The following is a 20,137-nucleotide window of genomic DNA, read 5'->3' as shown; positions in this document are numbered from 1 at the left end:
AGCTTTTTGATATCAAAGTTTTTATATTTTATTTCTCATGTGTAATGGATTTTTATGGCTTTGACAATATTAAATATGTATTTGTTTATAATTTTCCTCCATTCAAGTTTATTTTAAGGTAAGTTGCTTTTTTGCCACTGGCTGTCAAACTTGCAGCAGGTTTGTTTTTCTATTTTTAAGTTTTCAGTGAACCATGGTGAGGTTCTGGTAGTTCTTGTGTAGGAGAGAGGAGCTAATGAGTCCAATGTGAGTTCAATTGTGTTGTTCTAGTTATTCAGCAAAGTTGGAATCATTTGAGGACAAACTTAATTGTTCTGTAATTTTGTTCCAAAATTTATGTACATTAGTCCTGATTCTTGTCAGGTTTTTTTTGGTAGGATCCTCAGTGGAGGTACTTCCCATGTAAAGGGAAAGGTTGAAGGACAATAGGTAGTGATCAGACCAGGGATTGGGGACCAGGTATAATCTGAGACAATATTCATGGGATTGGAAGTTATAATATCTAGGGTGTATTCTTTTTCATGAGTATATGACATGCAAGGAGGACAGGAGGAATTCTTTAAATTTGGAGACATTAGGGTCAAGATGGCATCGGGAGCGGACACCTGAGTGGACAGCGCTGAATATCGGCTGAGTTCAGCACGTGGTGTGACTCTCTCCCGTTTAATATGGGGAAGAGGAAAGGGACTGCTCGCCCTAACCCTCGCGCGACTGGAACCTCCCAGCAAATGACACAGCCTACCATACTCAGCGTGTTAGCTCGTTCGGGCGAAGATCACTGACCTACCTCGGAGGTTCAATTAGGTTCAACTGCGAACCTCAGCGCGACACCGAGCCAAGCATTGCTATGCCTGGAGCAGAGACTGGTTCCTCCCCAACCCAGAAGCGCTACAGTGCAAGGAGCAGCTGGTGTCCGGTTACCCAAGAGGGAAGTGAGGATTCCAGCATGAGAGGGACGCCTTCACTGGACTCATTAAAGGAAGGAGCAGGTCATTTTCATCTGTATTCTCCTAGCACAGTTAAAGAAGATCCAGAAATCACTTCAGGTGAGAATGCCATCAATTTTGGGGAGTTGAAAAAACCAGAGAAGGTCAATTTAGAAGCGCTCTGGCAAGCCATATCGGTTATGAACTCCAATCTAAAATTGACTCTTTCAGTTATTAAAACTGATTATGGAACTCTGCATTCCAAGGTGGAGCAACAGGGGGTACTGCTATCTACTTTAAAGGAAAAAGTGGAGATGCAAGAAGTTAAGATTAATGAAATGAAAGCGGTTGAAGTAGAAATGGTTAAAGAAAGATCATATATCCCACAAAAAATGGAAAATTTTGAAAATCAATTGAGGAAGAATAATTTAAGATTTTTAAACTTTCCTAAATGTCCTATCATCTCACCAGTAGAGATGGTTAGGAAATATTTTCAAGAGACTTTGGCCATAATGTTGGAAAATTTGCCCCCTATTGTAAAAGCTTATTACTTCAATATTAGGAATCCTCAACAGGAATCTACTCCAGCTGAACTGCCTGTAGACAGACAGGCGGATATGAATTTATCTTCATTTTTGGAAACTTCTTGTGACTCTTGCTTTGGAAAGTGACAGGGAATTTGTTCTTGGTTTATATTTCCATCATATGAATGACCAGTTTTTAGGCTCAAATGTTAGAATTGTTCCAGATTTATCTCAAAAAACCCAGAGACATAGGAAAGAACTCTTGGCCTTGAGGCCTAGAGCTCTTGCTCTGGGGGCAACATTTCTTGTTAAGTATCCTGCAAAATGTTTTGTTACCTATCAGAATAAAAAATTTTTGTTCTTCGAGCTTAAACAACTTTTAGAATTTATTGAATCGAGAGAAAGGTTGGTAACCGTACCTGATGTTATATGATTTACCTGTGGCTGTAGGAAGGTGTATCTTTTGCCATCTCTCTTGTAATAGGTTAATAATTTCCTCAGTGTTTAATTTCTATTCTAGACCTCTTAAATTGCGGACTAAATAAGAATTATATTTTCTTTTCTTTATTTTTAGTATTTATAAATTCATATTCCTTGATCTGTAACAAGTTATGAATATGCTTGTAAAATTGAAAATGAATAAACAATATAAAATTTGTTTAAAAAATTAAAATTTGGAGACATTAATATTGCCATGGAATTCTAGTGGTAAGTTTACACCACTTATAACAATTACTCTTGCACATTGGCAAGTGAAGTTAGAAATAATTTTTAGTAGTTTTGTGGTGTTGCTCAACCATGGTCCAGATGGGGTGATAGAACAGGAGGATACCTATGTGGCTAGAGTATATATCAGATTTATCTTCCAACTTGCATGTCATACACTCTAGTTCAGGAAGAATGGAGGTGTCTGTCAAGGTGATTTTGAAAAAGATCTTGTAAATTATAGCAAGATCATCTCCTGGCTTTACTGGTCTTGGTGAGTGGATAATGCTGTAACCAGGTGGACAAAAATGGGATAACTCTGGACATGGAGGCCCTGATTCTGTATAGGACGACCGGGAGAGGTGTCCTATACAGAATCGGGCCTACACTAATCCCGATTCTGTAACCGGCGTCCATGTTTCAGACGCCGGTTAGAGAATCGGGTTAGAGTAGAGGCGGCCGCTACACTTATCGCGGCAAGGGATAAGTATAGCGACCACTTGTCCGATCGCCAACAGGAGGGTCCTGAACCCCTCTTGCCGGAACTCCCCCAACTCCCAATCGCCGGAAAGAGGGTGCACAACCCCTCCTGCCGGAAAGCCGGACCCCCTCCGGACCCCCCCCCTTGCTAACGACCTCCCCCCCTCCCAACTAACCTTTAAATGTTGGACGGCTGGACGGGTCTTGCTGCCATCAAGGTTCAAGGTTCAAGGTTTATTAACATTTGATTTATCGCTAAATCTGTTTACAAAGCGATGAGAAGGGCCCGCCCCTTCTTGGCCCATCCCCGCTAAGTCTAAGGCTTGATTGGCCCAGGCTCTAGAAGCCTGGACCAATCAGGCCTTAGGCATAGTGGGTCCGCCCATCCCCACTAACCCTAAGGTGTGATTGGCCCAGGCTTAGACTTGTTTGTGGAGAGAAATCAGATGATACAAAGTTATAGTATGTAGTATACCAGACTGGAAGGGTTTGTTATTAAATTGGCCTAATATCTCATAGGTTTAAGAGTTCCAGAAAGAATATGAATAATACATAGTACTGCTTCATTTTGGGGTTCAAGATGTGAGGTCAATTGGAGATATGGAAGGTATAAATTTAATTGGTTGGAGATTACCTTGCATAAGAAGAACTGTAATGGATGTTGAATGGGATGAATAGATGTGGACACTTGATGGATGGCAGCCCTCTGAATGGAGATTTGTATACAGATATCACCAGGTAAATTTTGCTCTTTTCTGGTCTACTGGGAACTGCTCAAAGAATTGCACAAAGAAGCGTGCTAAGAAACATGCCTTTGGCTTGCACCTTATGTCTCATGCTGATCAGCAATGGGACGCTGTTGTAGGGGAAAGCACCCTTCAGGGATTCATGAAAAGGTTAGATAAATTCCTGCTGGATCAGAACATATGCAGATAAAGCTAGACTCAAGTAGGGCACTGGTCATTGACCTAAGGGCCGCCATGTGAGTGGACTGCTGGTCATGATGGACCACTGGTCTGACCCAGCAGCGGCAAATCTTATGGTCTTATGATGCTAGGCATGTCACCATAAATGGTACCACACTAAAAGATTGTTGTGGGTGGAACAACTCTCCCATACTGGTCAGCTTCTCTCCATTCCCAGACATTGCTGGGTCAAGTGAGGCAGCTCCTGGTGGCAGTGGAGCTGCCTCTTTTTCAAATTTGCAGCCTTTTGTTGAGTGCTGCAAATTTAAAAGCAATAACCAATTTTTGTATTCAGAACCATTATATACAGATGCTTATTTTGCACCTGAAGCAATGGAGGGTTAGGTGACTTACCCAGTGTCACAGGGAGCTTCAGTGGGAAACCATTAGGTTACTCCTCTACACTATTAGTGCAAACTAATTTTTATTTATATATATCCTCACACATTTTTAGAACAGTTTTTTTGCCACATATTAAATGTGGAGCATGGGGAAAATTATATAAAATTCCCCCCTCCCCCCACATATACATTCTGCAATCAAGAGCCCTGCATGAATTTCTGTGACGTGGTACCTTACAGAGTTCAGCGAGGTTCATTGGCATACTGGGCACATAAATACACAATCTGTTCATATCATGCCATGGTTTCCAGCATTTCCTTTCTTGCCCATCAACCATCATGATCAGTGAACAGGGGACACAATGAGTTCCCATTGTGCCTGGCTAGCACTAAACTTACCTTGCCTTCAGAAAACTACTAAAAACTTACCTATTCAACAAACACGACCCCTATTTAATCCCTTCACCTCACATAACCCCGGCCCCACCCCCAACCCATTCCTCCGACACCTGATCCCCCATTGACCCGCTCTCCACTGCCCCTGTCTAGTTCGATCTAATCCACAATTTCAGTTAAACTGTTATACATCCTCCTTTCATTGCAGACTACGGTAAATTGTTGGTAACTTCATTGCAGACTGTTGTAAATTGAAAATTGTTGTAATCTACTGTAAATCTACAGGTAATTTATTTGTAAATCTGCTTGTAACATGTTGTAAATAAGCTTGTCAATGCAGATCATTTGTTAACTGTTGTAAACCGCCTAGAACTCGATGGGTATGGCGGTATATAAGAATAAAGTTATTATTATTATTATTAAACTTGGAAGAAAAGCTGATGTTTCTAAAGGCAAAGTTTCCTCTGCTTGTTTTCTTCTCATTTTCCACATGACTGAGAGGAGGACTGAATACAGAACTAGGGTTACCAGATTTTCCCAAAGGAAAATCCGCACCCATGGCCACGCCCCAAGCCTGCCCAGTTCCACCCCCAGCCCCAGCCCCAGATGGCATCTGCGCACACAGTGATTTCACGCGGATGCCCCTTCCCTATGTGATTTTGACGGGAAGCTTTTCAAAATCCAAAGTGTCGGGTTTTGAAAAGTCATCCTGACCCCTGAACATGTCCGGGGAAATCCAGACATCTGGTAACCCTATACAGAACTCCATGAAACAATGTAGGCCCACATTTTTTTTGCTGCAGTCTCTTGTTGAGGTTTTGCAAAATGTTATAGCCTGTTTCCTTTTTTTTTTTTTTCCTTCCAGTGGCTTCTTTTTGCCCTACATACAAAAACACAAGAAGCGAGAAAAACCTTTTCTCCTTTTGCTCATCTCTGTTTTGACTGCTGCTGTCACTCCTCTCACTGCCTGCATCAGGCCCTGTCACTGCCCAGCCTGCTGTCTTGAATCCAGTGGGTTCTATTAATCCCAGATACAAATAAATAACAGAAAAAGCTCCACCACCCAGACCCATCTCTAGCTTTGGTGCTGCTGGTGATTGTGTCAATATTTGTCCTTCCCAGCCTCTTGTTTTGGTTCTAGGGTCACTGTTACATTATTGCTAGAGCCACTCAAGCTGCTTCTGCCTAGTGTGATCTGCATCCTTGTTGCTCTTCTTTCCTGGGATGTAAGATCTTCCTTCTCTAGTATTATTTGCTTCATCTGTTCTTGCCACATTTGGTGGCTCAGTAGAAATAACAAAAAAAAAAAATTCCTTCATGAGAAGAACATCAGCAAACAATGGAGTGGGTGACAACAAAGTAGGTGTAGTTTTTATAAACTCTGCCTATTTCGGTCCATAACCTCAGTTTTAGAACCCCCTTTATTCAAATCCTAATCCACTCTCTGATCATTTCACATATAGATTACTGTAACTCATTCTATCATGGAATAACCCAAAAAGAAACCCTTCGAATACAACTAATTCAAAATACAGCGATCAAAATCATTCATAAAGCTAAAAAATATGTCACCCCACTACTACGAGAATCTCACTGGTTACCAGTCTCTCATAGAACAATTTATAAAATTATTCTCTTAGCCTGTAAGATCAAGATTTCTCATCAGCCTGCCTTCCTTGACAAACATCTAATTCCACACACCCCTTCCAGGGCCCTCAGGTCCACCAATCAGAACTTATTAACAGTCCCTCCAATCAAAGATTTATATTATACCAGAAACATCATTTTCTCTGTTGTCGCACCTTCCCTTTGGAATGCCATGCCAACAAATCTTCATTCTGAAAATTCCTTAAACAAATTCAAAACACTCCTTAAGACATTCCTCTTTAAAGATGCTTATCAAAATTCCAATTAAGTTCATAAATAAAAACAGGACAACAAAAACGCTTCCAGGAAGCGATACCTCATTTTTTCATCTTGTTTTATCCTCCCCTCCTCTCCTCATTTTATTTTTATTTATACAATGTAATTTAAAAACTTGTCCTTTCCTCTTCTCCCCTATGTCTCATACCCTTTGTAATTAAGTCTTTGTATCGATCTTACTCCCCTATTTTTATTTTTTGCTTTTAATATATATAACTTATATATATATATATATATATATATATATATATAATTTGTATTTCTTACTATTGTAAACCGACCAGATACTTGTGATGATCAGTATATCAAAATATTAATAAACTTGAAACTTAAATTGTAAATAACAAGTCAAGCTTTATTGGACAGTGGTGTTACAATGACTGAATTGACTCAATGACCCGACTCAGTTTGTGTTTCGGTCAACCGGCCATCCTCAGGAGTTAGATTTGCTGATAGAAACAAATGTGTGGAATGAAGTCTACTGGAGCTGTGTTATAGTGATGACAATTTTCTCTGAACGGAGCTTGTGAAAATGGCACAAAACGCCACAAGAGCCACTGTTCTCTAAAAGAGGATTGTGAAAATGGCCTTTTTGCCAGCCCTAAGCACAGTCATAATGTTTGGATTTTCTTTTGAGAATTATTTTGTTTTGCTGATAATTAATTCCTGGGCCTGCTTGGAGAGTAAAGCAGCCCAGAAAGAGCTGAACTCTGTGGGACTAACAAAAGCTTGGCTGAATGGTTAGAAGCCAGGATTGTTTTCTTTTTGCTTTCTGCTTGCAGAATAATGAGGCCTGCTTGATACCTGAAAGTCTGAGCTTATCACCCTTGGAAAAGGTGATAGAATAAAACTAAACTTATCCTTGAAAAGCCAGAACTGTTTGAGAGTTGTTGTTTTTTTTTTACTGTTTGAATTTTGTAATGAACCTGACTTGTATAGTTTTGTCATTCTCCCTTTCGAGTGGCGCGCTTATGTTGGCTTTGTGACCCGTCTCGGCACTATGGCTACCCCAGTGAAGGCCGGGTGGGCAACAACAGGCTGCACAGGAATGAGAGGGATGGGGAAGGGAAGAGAGATGGAAAAAATGCTGTTTAAGAAAAAATGGGAATAGGGGAGAAGAAAGAGAGGGCATATGGTACACATAGATGGAGAGGAGGAAAAGGCAGAAAGAGGAAGGAGAAGGTGCACATGGATAGATGGGAAGGGAAGATAGTAGATAGAACTGAGAAGGAAGAAGAAAGCTAAATATTGAAAATTAATGCCAAAGATGGATTTAGGGCAGAAAGTGAAGGAGAGAGAAATAGCAAATTGATAAGAAGGCCCTGGAAATAGAGTTAAGGGCACAGACAGAAGGCAGTGCAACCAGCGACTAGGAAAACATGTGTAGAAAAATAAAATCACCAGAAAACAAGGATAGGGAAAATGATTTTATTTTCAACCTAATAAATGAAATATGTTGGTTTTGAGAATTTACATCTGCTGTCTATGCATTTGTTTCTATTTCGCTGGCGTTTTACTACATGCATGCAGAGTCTGGCATTAGGGTTTCATTTGTATATATTAGGACTTTTAATTTGTGTTACTGTATTTGCATCTCAAAAAGGCCCTCGCTTTATGGAAGCGGGGAGGAGAGAAGGGGCAGAGGCAGGCTTTTTTATTGCCTGCCGTGGTGATATTAACTCCAATGCTCATAGGAATTCTAAGAGTGCCGGAGCTTTTACTGCCACAACTGGTGATGAGAAAGCATAATGTGGCTTCATAAAACAGGGGTGGTGGTTATGAAGCCACAGTAGGGTTTTTTTTTTTTAAATCACCGGCCACAGTTTTTTTCAAATTTACATCTGCTATCTTTATATTTTGCACAATATTAGGGGACATGCATCACTGTTTCTGTAGTGTTGCATTGTATGTAGAGTACAGCTTCTTGGTGGTTCAGTTGAACTTTTGTCTACATATTTCCATTTTACACCCCCCCCTCCCTTTTTACAAAACTGTAGTGTGGTTTTTCGCGCCAGCCACAGTGGTAACAGCTGCGACGCTTATAGGAATTCTATGAGCATCAAAGCTGTTACGCTGTGACCGGTGCTAAAAATCGTGCTGATTTTATAAAAAGGGGGGTGTAGTTTTTGATTTCATATTCCATACTGGGTAAATGTGTTTTCTATGTTATGTGTGTGGGAAAGACATGGTTCTATGTTAGCACTGCCTGTGCAGGATCAATCTGTGCTAGTCTGGCTTGTTTAGTTTTACAATGGGTGTACTGATGTTCTACGGCTCACTGCAATATGCAAGATGTTGCCTTTTTCTAGGCATACTTTTCTTGTGCAATATGTGGATTGTTACTAAAAATCATGTTTTCCATATAGATGAGGGGGGTGTCAAAAAATGATGGGCCCTGGGTGTCAATTATGCCACCGCATGGAACAGTCTCCCAGAGGAAGTGGTGGAGGCAAAAAAGCATATCAGAATTCAAGAAAGTTTGGGACAAATATGTTGGCTCTCTAAGGGAGAAGAGGGGGTAGAAGATGGCATGGTTAGGCAGACTAAATGGCCAGATCGTATTTATCTGCTTTCATTTATCTCTGTTTCTATTTTCTAGGAAGTCTCATGCCCAGCACAGGTAACCCTGACACTGTCAAAATGTATTGTAGATACACGTTTGATCTACGCATACCACTTTGGCCACACTAATTTAAAAAAACAGGCTATAAATTGCAATATAGAAACACTATGAGAGCCTCTGTTTAGACCAGTGTATAGCAAACTGTGTGCCCCGGCAGATTCCAGGTGTGCCTCGAGGTGCCGGTGAGAGGCACATCCTGTAGTCAGTCAGCCGGCGCCTGTGCTTCTCCTCCTCGCCAGCGCCTCTGCTCCTTCTCCTCAACTCTCCTTCTGCAGCACTCCCCCACTGGCGGTAATAGGAGGATCAGGGCCGTGGCTGGAGGGCATCCACGCATGCGTGGGCATTGATGTGATGACATCACGCATGCGTATGACATTATCGTGTCGACATCTGCGCATTTCCAGGGGCCCTCCAGCCGCAGCCCCGAGATTAGTGTGCCACAGTTTAAAACGTTTGCGACACACTGGTTTAGACAGAGCTGGGCATCCTGGTGGGGGAGTAGCCCTAATGATTAGAGCAGTGAGCTGAGAGTGTGAGTGTAATTCCCACTGTAACTGTTTGTGACCCTAGGCAAGTCACTTAATGCTCCTTTGCCCTAGGTACAAAAAACTTATATTGTGAGCCCACTAGTGATAGAGAACGTAAGAACAGCCATACTCGGTCAGACCATTAGTCCTTCAAGCCCAGTAACCCATCTTCACAGTGGCCAATCCAGGTCACAAGTACCTGGCAAAAACCCAAACAGTAGAAACATTCCATGCTACTGATCCAGGGCAAGCAGTAGCTTCCCACATGTCTGTCTCAATAACAGACTATGGACTTTCCCTCCAGGAACTTGTCCAAATCTTTTTTTTAAACCAGCTACATTAACCTCTGGCAATGTGTTCCAGACCTTAACTATACTTTGAGTGAATGGTTAAACTCCAAGATTCAAATAGGCGGTGCTGGGATCGCTTGGAAGAATTGGATGCAGGCAAATATTAGGACATTAGATGATCTTATTTCTAATGGTAATCTGCTTGAGTTTTCACAACTGCAGCATTCATTTGGTATTTCGAAGACTCAACAATATAGGTGCTTACAGTTGAAGCAGGCTATTCAGATGGGGTTCCCTGAATGGAAAAATGTAAAAACTTATTTCAGCTTGCAAATCCTTTGCTACCAAACAGATTTAATAGGACATCAGGCTGCCCAGTGGTATAAATTGATTTCTGGATTTTTAAATAAAAAACCCCAAAATAGTCTTAGAGACATTTGGAGTATCGAGATAAAACAGTATATTTCTGTTTCTCGTTGGCCACGATTTTGGACTTGGAGATTAAAATGTAAAATGTCAGCATCTAGGAGACAAACATGGTTGTTTTTATTACATAGGATTTTTTGGACCCCAGTTCGGTTAAACAAAATAGATAGTTCTAAATCTAATAGATGTTGGCATTGTCATATTGATATAGGGACTTTGGATCATCTTTTGTTTTTTTGTCCATTGATACTTGGTTTTTGGAAGTCGATTTGGGGGCAAATTAACAATATTCTTCAATCCTCTATTCCTTTGACATATGAAGCAATAATTTCTGGAACGATTCTTCATGTTAAACCCACTTTGGATAAAAATAATAGTCGCCTTTCATGATTTTATCAGGAATAGGGGTTCAAATGATCACATCTAATTGGAAACATCATGATAGGATTAATTTTAGTTTTTGGTGGGCAACTGTATGTGCAACATATAAATATGAAAAGATTATGGCAGAACGTTTAGGGTTTATCAAATCCTTTAATGGGGTTTGGGGTCCATTAACTAATTTTGTCACATTATAATTAAAGTGATTCTTTTTTTTTTATGTTAGATTCCTTTGCACATCCAGGGTGGGTTGGAGGGTGGGGGAGGGAGGTGGAATATTTATTTGGAAGAATAAATTTTTTTTTTTTCATTTTTATAATATTGATAGTATAATATACATCATTACTGTTTATAATTAGGTTAAGAAGGGATTAAAAATTGTTTAATGTAATAATTCTGATGTTAATAATGTATTTTCATATAGTTTTTCTGATTTTTCAATTGTATACATTATAAAGTTCAAAATATCAATAAAGAAAGTAAAAAAATAAAATAAAATAAATCAAGCCCATGATATCTATGCCTGAAACTTCATTCACAGTGTATATGTCACTTTCAGCATGGAGCAAAAATATCATCCTAGCTATGAAGTTTCTGAACAAACAAAATGGATCTTTACCTCTGTCCTTCTGGCTTTCTTTTCACAGTATATTGCCTGGTCAAGACCCATTTGAATGCTGAAGAGCACCTTTTCAAAGACCTCTTCTCTGATTACAATAGGTGGTCGCGGCCTGTGCCCAATACCTCTGATATTGTCATTGTCAAGTTTGGATTGTCCATTGCTCAACTGATAGATGTGGTGAGTGATGCCAGCCTGCTGGTTCTTCACACTGAGACTCCCTCCTTTTTTCAATTATATTATTTATATGGCATATGATTGGTAGTTCAGTGCTCGAGACAGAAGTTAGTTACTTTGAAGGTCCATCAGACCTTTTTTGCTGCTGTTTGTGGTTTCTATTTAGCCTGCTATAATGGCAGTCTCGTAACAATGCTGTTCCAGACCTGGTTTTCTAAGTTTCAACACAAGATGTTCTGGGGTTGTTACAGCACTCTAAAATCCCCTCCATAGACTTTAGTAATGATCCATTGGTCTTCCATGTCCTCCATAGATTTCAGTAATGATCCATTGATCTTCCATATCCTCTTTTCATTTGTATGTAAGTTAACTATCACAATGATTTCATGTGGCCAAGAAGTCAAGAACTAAAGACCTTTTTTAAAGGATAGGAAAATAGGATAACCTGTATTTATTTTGAAACATCCAAAGGTACAAAACAAATTTGCTTCATTCTTCTGTCAGTGCAATTACTGCAGCCAGAAGTACTGTACATGCAATGCACATATATAAAGAAATAGCTAGCTATGGGGATGACACATGATGTGTTTGATTCATTCAGTGAAAAATATTGAATGACAAACTGTAAGCAGAAAAACCTAAGCCCCTGAAAGGTGAGCAATTTTATATTTCTCTCATTTTAATTACTGAGGCCTGTGAAGCACTTTGAGAAATTATGAATGCTGCCTAGAAAATCTACGTTTGTATATCTTCAATTTACTGCCTGCCTAGCTGGTCTACCAACTGAATCTTGTTTCAAAGCTGTCTTTAGTCACTCTCTGCTGATACAGTGAAACCATCACCACAGTCAATCCCTGGCTTTTTAGAACCGCAAAATCCAATATTAAGCCTCCAAATACCTTGACTAAAATCAGAAACATGCATTACCCTATCAGACCTTGTTCTGTTTAGATAGGAAAACTCATCTGGCCATTGCAGATAGCCGACAAACCTGACAGGAGGCAGTTAATTGGTGAGATGTACAGAAAGGATCACAGGAGGGGAAGTCAGGGGAAGAAAGGTTGTTTTATCAACTGGCCTTTACGTCAACCATTGATTTTAGTTTGGACAAATTACTCTTTTTCAAGCAGATTAAAATTAAGACACTCTTTTTATGCCTTCACTTTATTTTTCAGGATGAAAAGAACCAAATGATGACCACAAATGTCTGGCTGAAACAGGTAATGATTAATTTACTGCAATGCTTTATCAGAAGAATTGCTGAGGAGATAGTAGTTTGCATTATGCACTACGGTAAAATGAAACAGAGCTGACTTCCTTTGAGGACCTCCTCATGGCTGAAGGATCAGTAAGCAGAGGGCTACTAACAGTACTAAGCTGCACTATAGGCAGTGGAATGCTTTTTTGTTTTGGGGGGTGGAGGCAAAAGCTCCGTCCTAGACCCAGCAAGATCCTGTGACAAAACTCTCTCTCCAGCTCCCGACTCCCCCACCTACCATCCCCGGTCTTCGGGCAGCCGCCGCACAGCGTAAATGAGCAGGCCTGCCCTGAAGTCTTCATTCTGCAGTGACTTCCTGTTCGTTGATGCAGCGCAGCAGCTGCCCGAAGATTTAAAATTCCAGCAACTGGGAGTAGAGCCATAACTGACTGTTCTGACTGCCAATTTTTGGGGAGGCCATGGCCCCTGTGGCCTCCCCCATTCTGATGCCTATGAGCTGCGCCATGGACCACAGCAGCATTGACAAGGAGATGGATGAACAGAGGATAAGAACATAAGAATTGCCGTAGCTGGGTCAGACCAGTGGTCCATCGTGCCCAGCAGTCCACTCACGCGGTGGCCCCTAGGTCAAAGACAAGTGCTATAAATGAGTCCAGCCTCACCTGCGTACATTCTGGTTCAGCAGGAACTTGTCTAACTTTGTCTTGAATCCCTGGAGGGTATTTTCCCCTATAACAGCCTCCGGAAGAGCGTTCCAGTTTTCCACCACTCTCTGGGTGAAGAAGAACTTCCTTACGTTTGTACGGAATCTATCCCCTTTTAACTTTAGAGAGTACCCTCTCGTTCTCCCTACCTTGGAGAGGATGAACAACCTGTCTATCTACTAAGTCTATTCCCTTCAGTATCTTGAATGTTTCGATCATGTCACTTCTCAGTCTCCTCTAGAAAAGAACCTTTGAATTTTGATTGAGGCACCAAAACATGTTCATAGTTTGGTATGGTGTTGTGAAGGCTCCATAGTTTGGTTTTGGATTAATTAAAAATTAAAATAAATGTGTCAAACCTGTCTCCTGATTGTTGAAAATACTTTAAACCAGGCTTTCTCAATTCCTTTAGTGTAGTGTCCCGCAAACTTTCTCGAGCTGTGGCACACAAAAGGTAGTGGCTGCAGCTCGAGGCACCCAGAAATGCGCAGGTATCTCGCATTCGCGAAGGCCCTTCAGATGGGTCCAGAGGCGCCAGTGAGGGGTGCCAGCAGGGAAGAGGGCCGGAAAGAAGGAGAGGTGCTGGTGCCGGCTGATTGCCTACAGGATGTGCCTCTCATCGTGATTTTTTTTTTAAAAACCCTAACACGGCTTTATAAAAGGGAGCCTAAACATTAAAGGCATCCAAACTGATTGCACACCTCTGCTATGTACCAGTGAGGCAATTTCCTTCACTTCTACATTTTATTAGCACTGGCCTGAAAAATTATGAGTCAGAATTGGAACCTTGCTTATAGTTTATTTATCTACTTTGAACCAGTTGTAGGTCAATACAAGCTACATTCAAGTAAAGCAAGTATTTTCCTGCTTCTGAAGGGCTCAAAATCTAAGCTTACACCTTAAGCAACAAAAGGGTTAAGTGACTTCCACAAGATCACAAAGGAGCCACAGGGGAATTTGACCTGGGCTTACCTAATTCTTAGCCCACTGTTCTAACCATTAAGCTACTCTTCTCGCAGGAGGGGCTTAAGAACCTGTGAATGTCAAAAATGCCATGCCGGATCATACCAATAGTCCATTAAGAAAGACTGGGTCATCTGGAGTCATTGCTGTCCCTCCCCCCACTCAGTTTGATCTATTGTATTTATTTGAAACTATCCTTATGTGGGGCCTTCTTAAACACTTACTTTTATTTTATCTTTTAATAATTTATATTCTGCATATCTTACAATTCTATGCAGATTACAAATTATTCAGATACTCAAGCATTTTTCCCTATTTGTCCCGGTGGGCTCCCACTTTCTAATGTACCTGGGGCAATGGGGATTAAGTGACTTGCCCAGGGTCACAAGGAGCAGTGTGGGATTCGAACCCGCAACCTCAGGGTGCCGAGGCTGTAGCTGTAACCACTGCACCACACATTCCCCACCCTCAAAAAAAAAATACACACTAAGGGGCTCATAATAATAATAATAAAAAAAAAATTTGAGAGCGAGATCCAAGATGGCCACGGTCGCAGGTTACTGAGCTACCGCTTGTAAAAGGTTCTTCATAAAATTTCATTCCGGCGCTACTTTGCCGGTATATAATCCTAAATATGCCAAAGCGAAGAGGAAAGAGCGTCGCTGGAACCTCGCGATGCTCTGGAACAGCTACCTTTGGCAATATTGAAGATTTACTGAGGCGGATGCAAGGCGCCTCAGACCCGTCGGTGATGCCCTTGTCTGAGACACTTCCGGGGAATGGAATGGAGATGTCTCTGCGGGCTTTTGAGACCACGCTGAGTCCGACGCGAGAGCACCTCCCACTAATCCTTGGGCCACCAGTTCCCCCTCCTTCGCCTAAAAGTTCTTGTTTTGGGCATTTGGGACTTGGGCAATTTTTGGGTTGATAATGTGTTCTAAGTTTAGACGTAGTGGTGGTCTGAGCGATTAAACTGCTGAATGTAGAGGCAGACCATTCTCAAAAAAAACCCTCATTTTAGATGTTTTATTTTGAGAATGGACATTTTCCCTGCTGCTAGTTTCAGCGTTTAGGGCCTTAGGCTAAAAGGAGACTTATACATTTTTTTTATTATGCCCCTTCATGTATTATTTTATTTTAACTACCGTATTTGCCGGCGTATAAGACGACTTTTCAGTACCTTAAAATCCTCCCCAAAGTCGGGGGTCGTCTTATACGCCGGGTACTGTTTAGAGAGCTGCACGGGGACGCCCCTAGGGTCGCGGGGATCCCGTGGGGACGCCCCTAGGGTCGCGAGGATCCCATGGGGACGCCTCCGAGGGTCGCGGGGCTCCTGCGGGGCTGGATGCTCAGTCTTCTGGATGTACGCGGCTCTTCTTCTCCCTACCTTCTCTGCTTGCAGCACAGAGCTGAACGGAAGTCTTCCCGACGTCAGCGCTGACGTCGGGAAGACTTCCGTTCGGCTCTGTGCTGCAGGCAGGGCAGATAAGGAGAAGGAGAGTAGCCTCGCGGTTCGAGTGGCTACCAAAGGAGAGGAGCGGCCCGCCCCGCCCCGGTTGCAGCACAGCCGGCCAGGTTCCCTTACTTTTGTGGCACTTCCCCGACCGACCGATAACAGCCCGGGTCCGACAATCCTCCCTGCCCTGTAGCCGCGAATCTAAATTACCTTCTTACAGCAGCTGTAAGAAGGTAATTTAGATTCGCGGTTAAGGGCAGGGAGGTTTGTCGGACCGGGGCTGTTGTCGGTCGGTCGGGGAAGTGCCACAAAAGTAAGGGGACCTGGCCGGCTGTGCTGCACCCGGGGCGGGAGAGAAGGTGTGCGGAAGAAGGGGTAGTCAGAAGGTAATTTAGATTCGCGGTTAAGGGCAGGGAGGTTTGTCGGACCGGGGCTGTTGTCGGTCGGTTGGGGAAGTGCCACAAAAGTAAGGGGACCTGGCCGGCTGTGCTGCACCCGGGGCGGTAGAGAAGGTGTGCGGAAGAAGGGGTAGTCTTATACGGCGAGTATATAACAAAACTCTATATTTTAACTAAAAGTTGGGGGGTCGTCTTATACGCCCAGTCGTCTTATACGCCGGTAAATACGGTATTTATTTATTGCCTTTTTGAAAAAAAAAAAACCTGAAGTTAGGCAATAGACTATTACAGCAGTAAAAATATTCAAATAACAGTACATTATGGCATAGATTGCTACTTACAATGTCAACACACTATGCAATTAAAACATGGTAATGGATATCATAAGGTGGAAGCAAAGGTGGAACATATAGGGCCCCTTATACAAAGCCGCAGTAGCAATTTTCCTGTGGCAAATGCAGCGAAGCCCATAGGAATCACTATTGCGGCTTCGTAAAAGCTGCCCATAGCTAGATAAGATAGAGTAACAGGAGATAGAAAACAAGGGGAATATTTTAAAGAAAGTTGCACCTGAAGTCAGAAGGGTGCATGTAATGTTAAAATCTGAAGGTGACTCTTTCGAGATGTTCTCTCCCTCCCTCCCAAGATAAACTGTCTGATGACTATTTGCCTTTGATTTTCCAGGAGTGGCATGATTACAAGCTACGCTGGAACCCTGCAGATTATGGCAATGTCACCTCGATACGAGTTCCCTCTGAGATGATTTGGATTCCAGACATTGTACTGTATAACAAGTATGCAAAACAAGAGGGTTCTAGATGGATACACTCAGAATATGAAAACAGAAATGCCATCTGTACAAATTACTGTTTACAAATGCAGGATTTTTATTTTTATTTTTTTTACTGTTTATGATCCACTGGGTTAAAGCAATGGAGCATTATGGTTTTACAGCAAACAATCAGTTTCTCATAAAATCTCCTACTCTCTTTGCACATTTAAGAAGTCTGCTAATATGATATCAGTTATCTAGTTCTATAGCCCCCTTACCAACCAGTCTTGTCATGTTATTTTATTATAAGACTAGTCTTTAAGCCCGTTACATTAACGGGCGCTAGAATAGATGTGTCTGTCTGTCTGTTTTTCTATCTGTCTCTCTCTCTCCTTGGCCGCTGTATGTCTTTCTTTCTTTCTTTCTGTGTCTCTTCTTGACCACTGTCTGTTTGTCTGTCTGTCTTTCTGTCTCTCTCTCTCCTTGGCCGCTGTCTGTCTTTCTCTCTCATTGGCCGCTGTCTGTGTGTCTTTCTCTCTCTCTCCTTGGCCGCTGTCTGTGTGTATTTCTGCCTCTGTCTCTTTCTCTCCTTGGCCGCTGTCTGTCTGTCTTTCTGTCTCTGTCTCTCTCTCGTTGGCCACTGTCTGTCTCTCTTTCTTTCTCTCTCTCTCATTGGCCGCTGTCTGTGTGTCTTTCTGTCTCTTTCTCTCTCTCTCTCTCGTTGGTCGCTGTCTGTCTGTCTTTCTGTCTCTGTGTTTCTCTCATTGGCCGCTCTCTGTGTGTCTTTCTGTCTCTTTCTCTCTCATTGGCCGCTGTCTGTGTCTTTCTCTCTCGTTGGCCGCTATCTATGTGTCTTTCTGTCTCTTTCTCTCTCGTTGGCTCCCGTCTGTGTGTCTTTCTGTCTTTATCTCTTTGGCCGCTGTCTGTGTGTCTTTCTGTCTCTTTCTCTCTCATTGGCCGCTGTCTGTGTCTTTCTCTCTCTCTCGTTGGCCGCTATCTATGTGTCTTTCTGTCTCTTTCTCTCTTGTTGGCCGCTGTCTGTCTTTCTGTCTCTCTCTCTCTCGTTGGCTGCTATCTATGTGTCTTTCTGTCTCTTTCTCTCTCGTTGGCTCCTGTCTGTGTGTCTTTCTGTCTTTCTCTCGTTGGCCGCTGTCTGTGTGTCTTTCTGTCTCTTTCTCTCTCATTGGCCGCTGTCTGTGTCTTTCTCTCTCTCTCGTTGGCCGCTATCTATGTGTCTTTCTGTCTCTTTCTCTCTCGTTGGCTCCTGTCTGTGTGTCTTTCTGTCTTTCTCTCGTTGGCCGCTGTCTGTGTGTCTTTCTGTCTCTTTCTCTCTCATTGGCCGCTGTCTGTGTCTTTCTCTCTTTCTCGTTGGCCGCTATCTATGTGTCTTTCTGTCTCTTTCTCTCTCATTGGCCGCTGTCTGTGTCTTTCTCTCTTTCTCGTTGGCCGCTATCTATGTGTCTTTCTGTCTCTTTCTCTCTTGTTGGCCGCTGTCTGTCTTTCTGTCTCTCTCTCTCTCGTTGGCTCCTGTCTGTGTGTCTTTCTGTCTCTTTCTCTCTCGTTGGCTCCTGTCTGTGTGTCTTTCTGTCTTTCTCATTGGCCGCTGTTGTGTGTCTTTCTGTCTCTCTCTCTCATTCGCTGCTGTCTGTGTGTCTTTCTGTCTCTCTCTCTCTCTCTCTTGTTGGCCGCTGTCTGTCTTTCTGTCTCTCTCTCTCTCTCGTTGGCCGCTCTCTGTATGTCTTTCTGTCTTTCTCTCTTGTTGCCCACTGTCTCATTCGTTGGCCACTGAGTGTCTTTCTGTCTCTCTCTCTCTCCCTCTCGTTGGCCACTGTCTTTCTTTCTCTCTCGTTGGCCGCTGTCTGTCTATCTTTCTGTCTCTGTCTCTCTCCTTGGCCACTGTCTGTGTGTCTTTCTGTCTCTGTCTCTCTCCTTGGCCACTGTCTGTGTGTCTTTCTGTCTCTCTGTCTCTTTCTCTCTCTCTCGGCCGCTGTCTGTGTGTCTTTCTTTCTGTCTGTCTGTCTCTCTCTCTCTCTCTCCTAGGCCGCTGTCTGTCTGTCTTTCTGTTTCTCTCTCTCTCCTTGGCCACTGTCTGTCTGTCTCTTTCTGTCTCTCTCTCTCCTTGGCCGCTGTCTGTGTGTCTGTCTGTCTCTTTCCCTCCCTCCCATTCCCCACCTACGCCCCGCACCCCTTCCTTTGGCTAACCCCCACCCCACCTCTCTCTCTGCGGTAGCGCCACCAGCCTCCAGCGCCATGGCAGCGAATAAAGAAATCCTCATCCTCGACCCACCCAACAAACTGAAATTCAGAGGTAAGGGATATTGGTTCACCGCCAGGCGGGCAGAGAGTGCGGCTCCTGCAAGCTGCAACGGTGCTCTGACCCAGAGAGTGGAGGCAGAGGAGAAGGCCATGCGACCAGGGAGCGGTTGTGGTTGTGGCCTTCCCTCCTCTAGCTCCATAGCTCGGTTGCCGCTGCCTCCTTCTCTCCCTGATGTCAGCTCTGAACGTGCGCACGCGCTCCCATATCCACACACCACACTCTTTAACATTTTGCCGGCCATGGAGCTATGAATCACGGAATACGCAGGTAGGAGTGCACATGCGCGCTTAGGGTTTTATTATTAGTGATATACACACTTAATTTTTTTTTTTTTAAGCTTGAACAAGGATTGATGAATTTGCAAGGCGTTTGCTGGCTCAATGAATTATTTCACTGCAGCATTATATTTTTTCATTTTGCCTTTATTTTTAATAAATAGCAAAAATTTAATTTGTTGTGAGTCAACAGCACATTATAAGCTGTTACATAAAATTAAATCAGAGTAACTGAAATAAACAAATCCCCATAGATATTTAAACAAAATTCCCCAGATTGGCAAATTTGTTCTGAGTTTACATGGCTTCATCTGTGTCAAGGATGCTAAGATATTAAAAAAAAAAAAAAAAAGCCGTAGGCCTGATATTCAGACCATGGGAGTTAGCCAGGCTGACTCCCATGGTCAGTGCTGAGCATGGATTTCAATGCTGGGCTGTTTCCAGTGACCAGAATTGAATATCCAGTCTATTTCCTGCTGCTGAAAAACTTTGCTGGCAATGTCAATATTCAGTGCTGGCCGGCTAAGTATAGCGTCCAAAGATAGACCAGCTATTTAAGTGGTCCGATTTGGTCGTTTGACATAGCTGGCCAGTATTCTGAATTTCATGGATAGGCAAACTATCTGTTAGCCGCTAAAGGCCTAATTCTCAAAATGGCATTCTACCACCGTCTAACGGACCAATCAGGACGCACCCTTTTTTAAAACATTGATGCAGCGAACGACGCCTA

At 42.7% G+C, this 20,137-nt stretch overlaps 1 protein-coding gene across 3 annotated transcripts in view; it reads left to right on the top strand.

Annotated features, from left to right (window-relative positions):
- The window catches only part of CHRNA2 (cholinergic receptor nicotinic alpha 2 subunit), a 47,967-nt gene that overhangs the window by 16,409 nt on the left and 11,421 nt on the right, over positions 1 to 20,137 (top strand). For all 3 annotated transcript variants that reach the window (XM_033939894.1, XM_033939895.1, XM_033939896.1), the window contains 3 exons: positions 11,155 to 11,306; positions 12,479 to 12,523; positions 16,728 to 16,837. In XM_033939894.1, coding sequence (XP_033795785.1) covers positions 11,155 to 11,306; positions 12,479 to 12,523; positions 16,728 to 16,837 — 307 coding nt within the window. The remainder of the gene's footprint in view (positions 1 to 11,154; positions 11,307 to 12,478; positions 12,524 to 16,727; positions 16,838 to 20,137) is intronic.

Source organism: Geotrypetes seraphini, chromosome 3 (assembly GCF_902459505.1).
Source record: "Geotrypetes seraphini chromosome 3, aGeoSer1.1, whole genome shotgun sequence".
Classification (NCBI taxonomy): Eukaryota; Metazoa; Chordata; class Amphibia; order Gymnophiona; family Dermophiidae; genus Geotrypetes; species Geotrypetes seraphini.
This window is presented reverse-complemented; position numbering and strand designations above follow the sequence as displayed.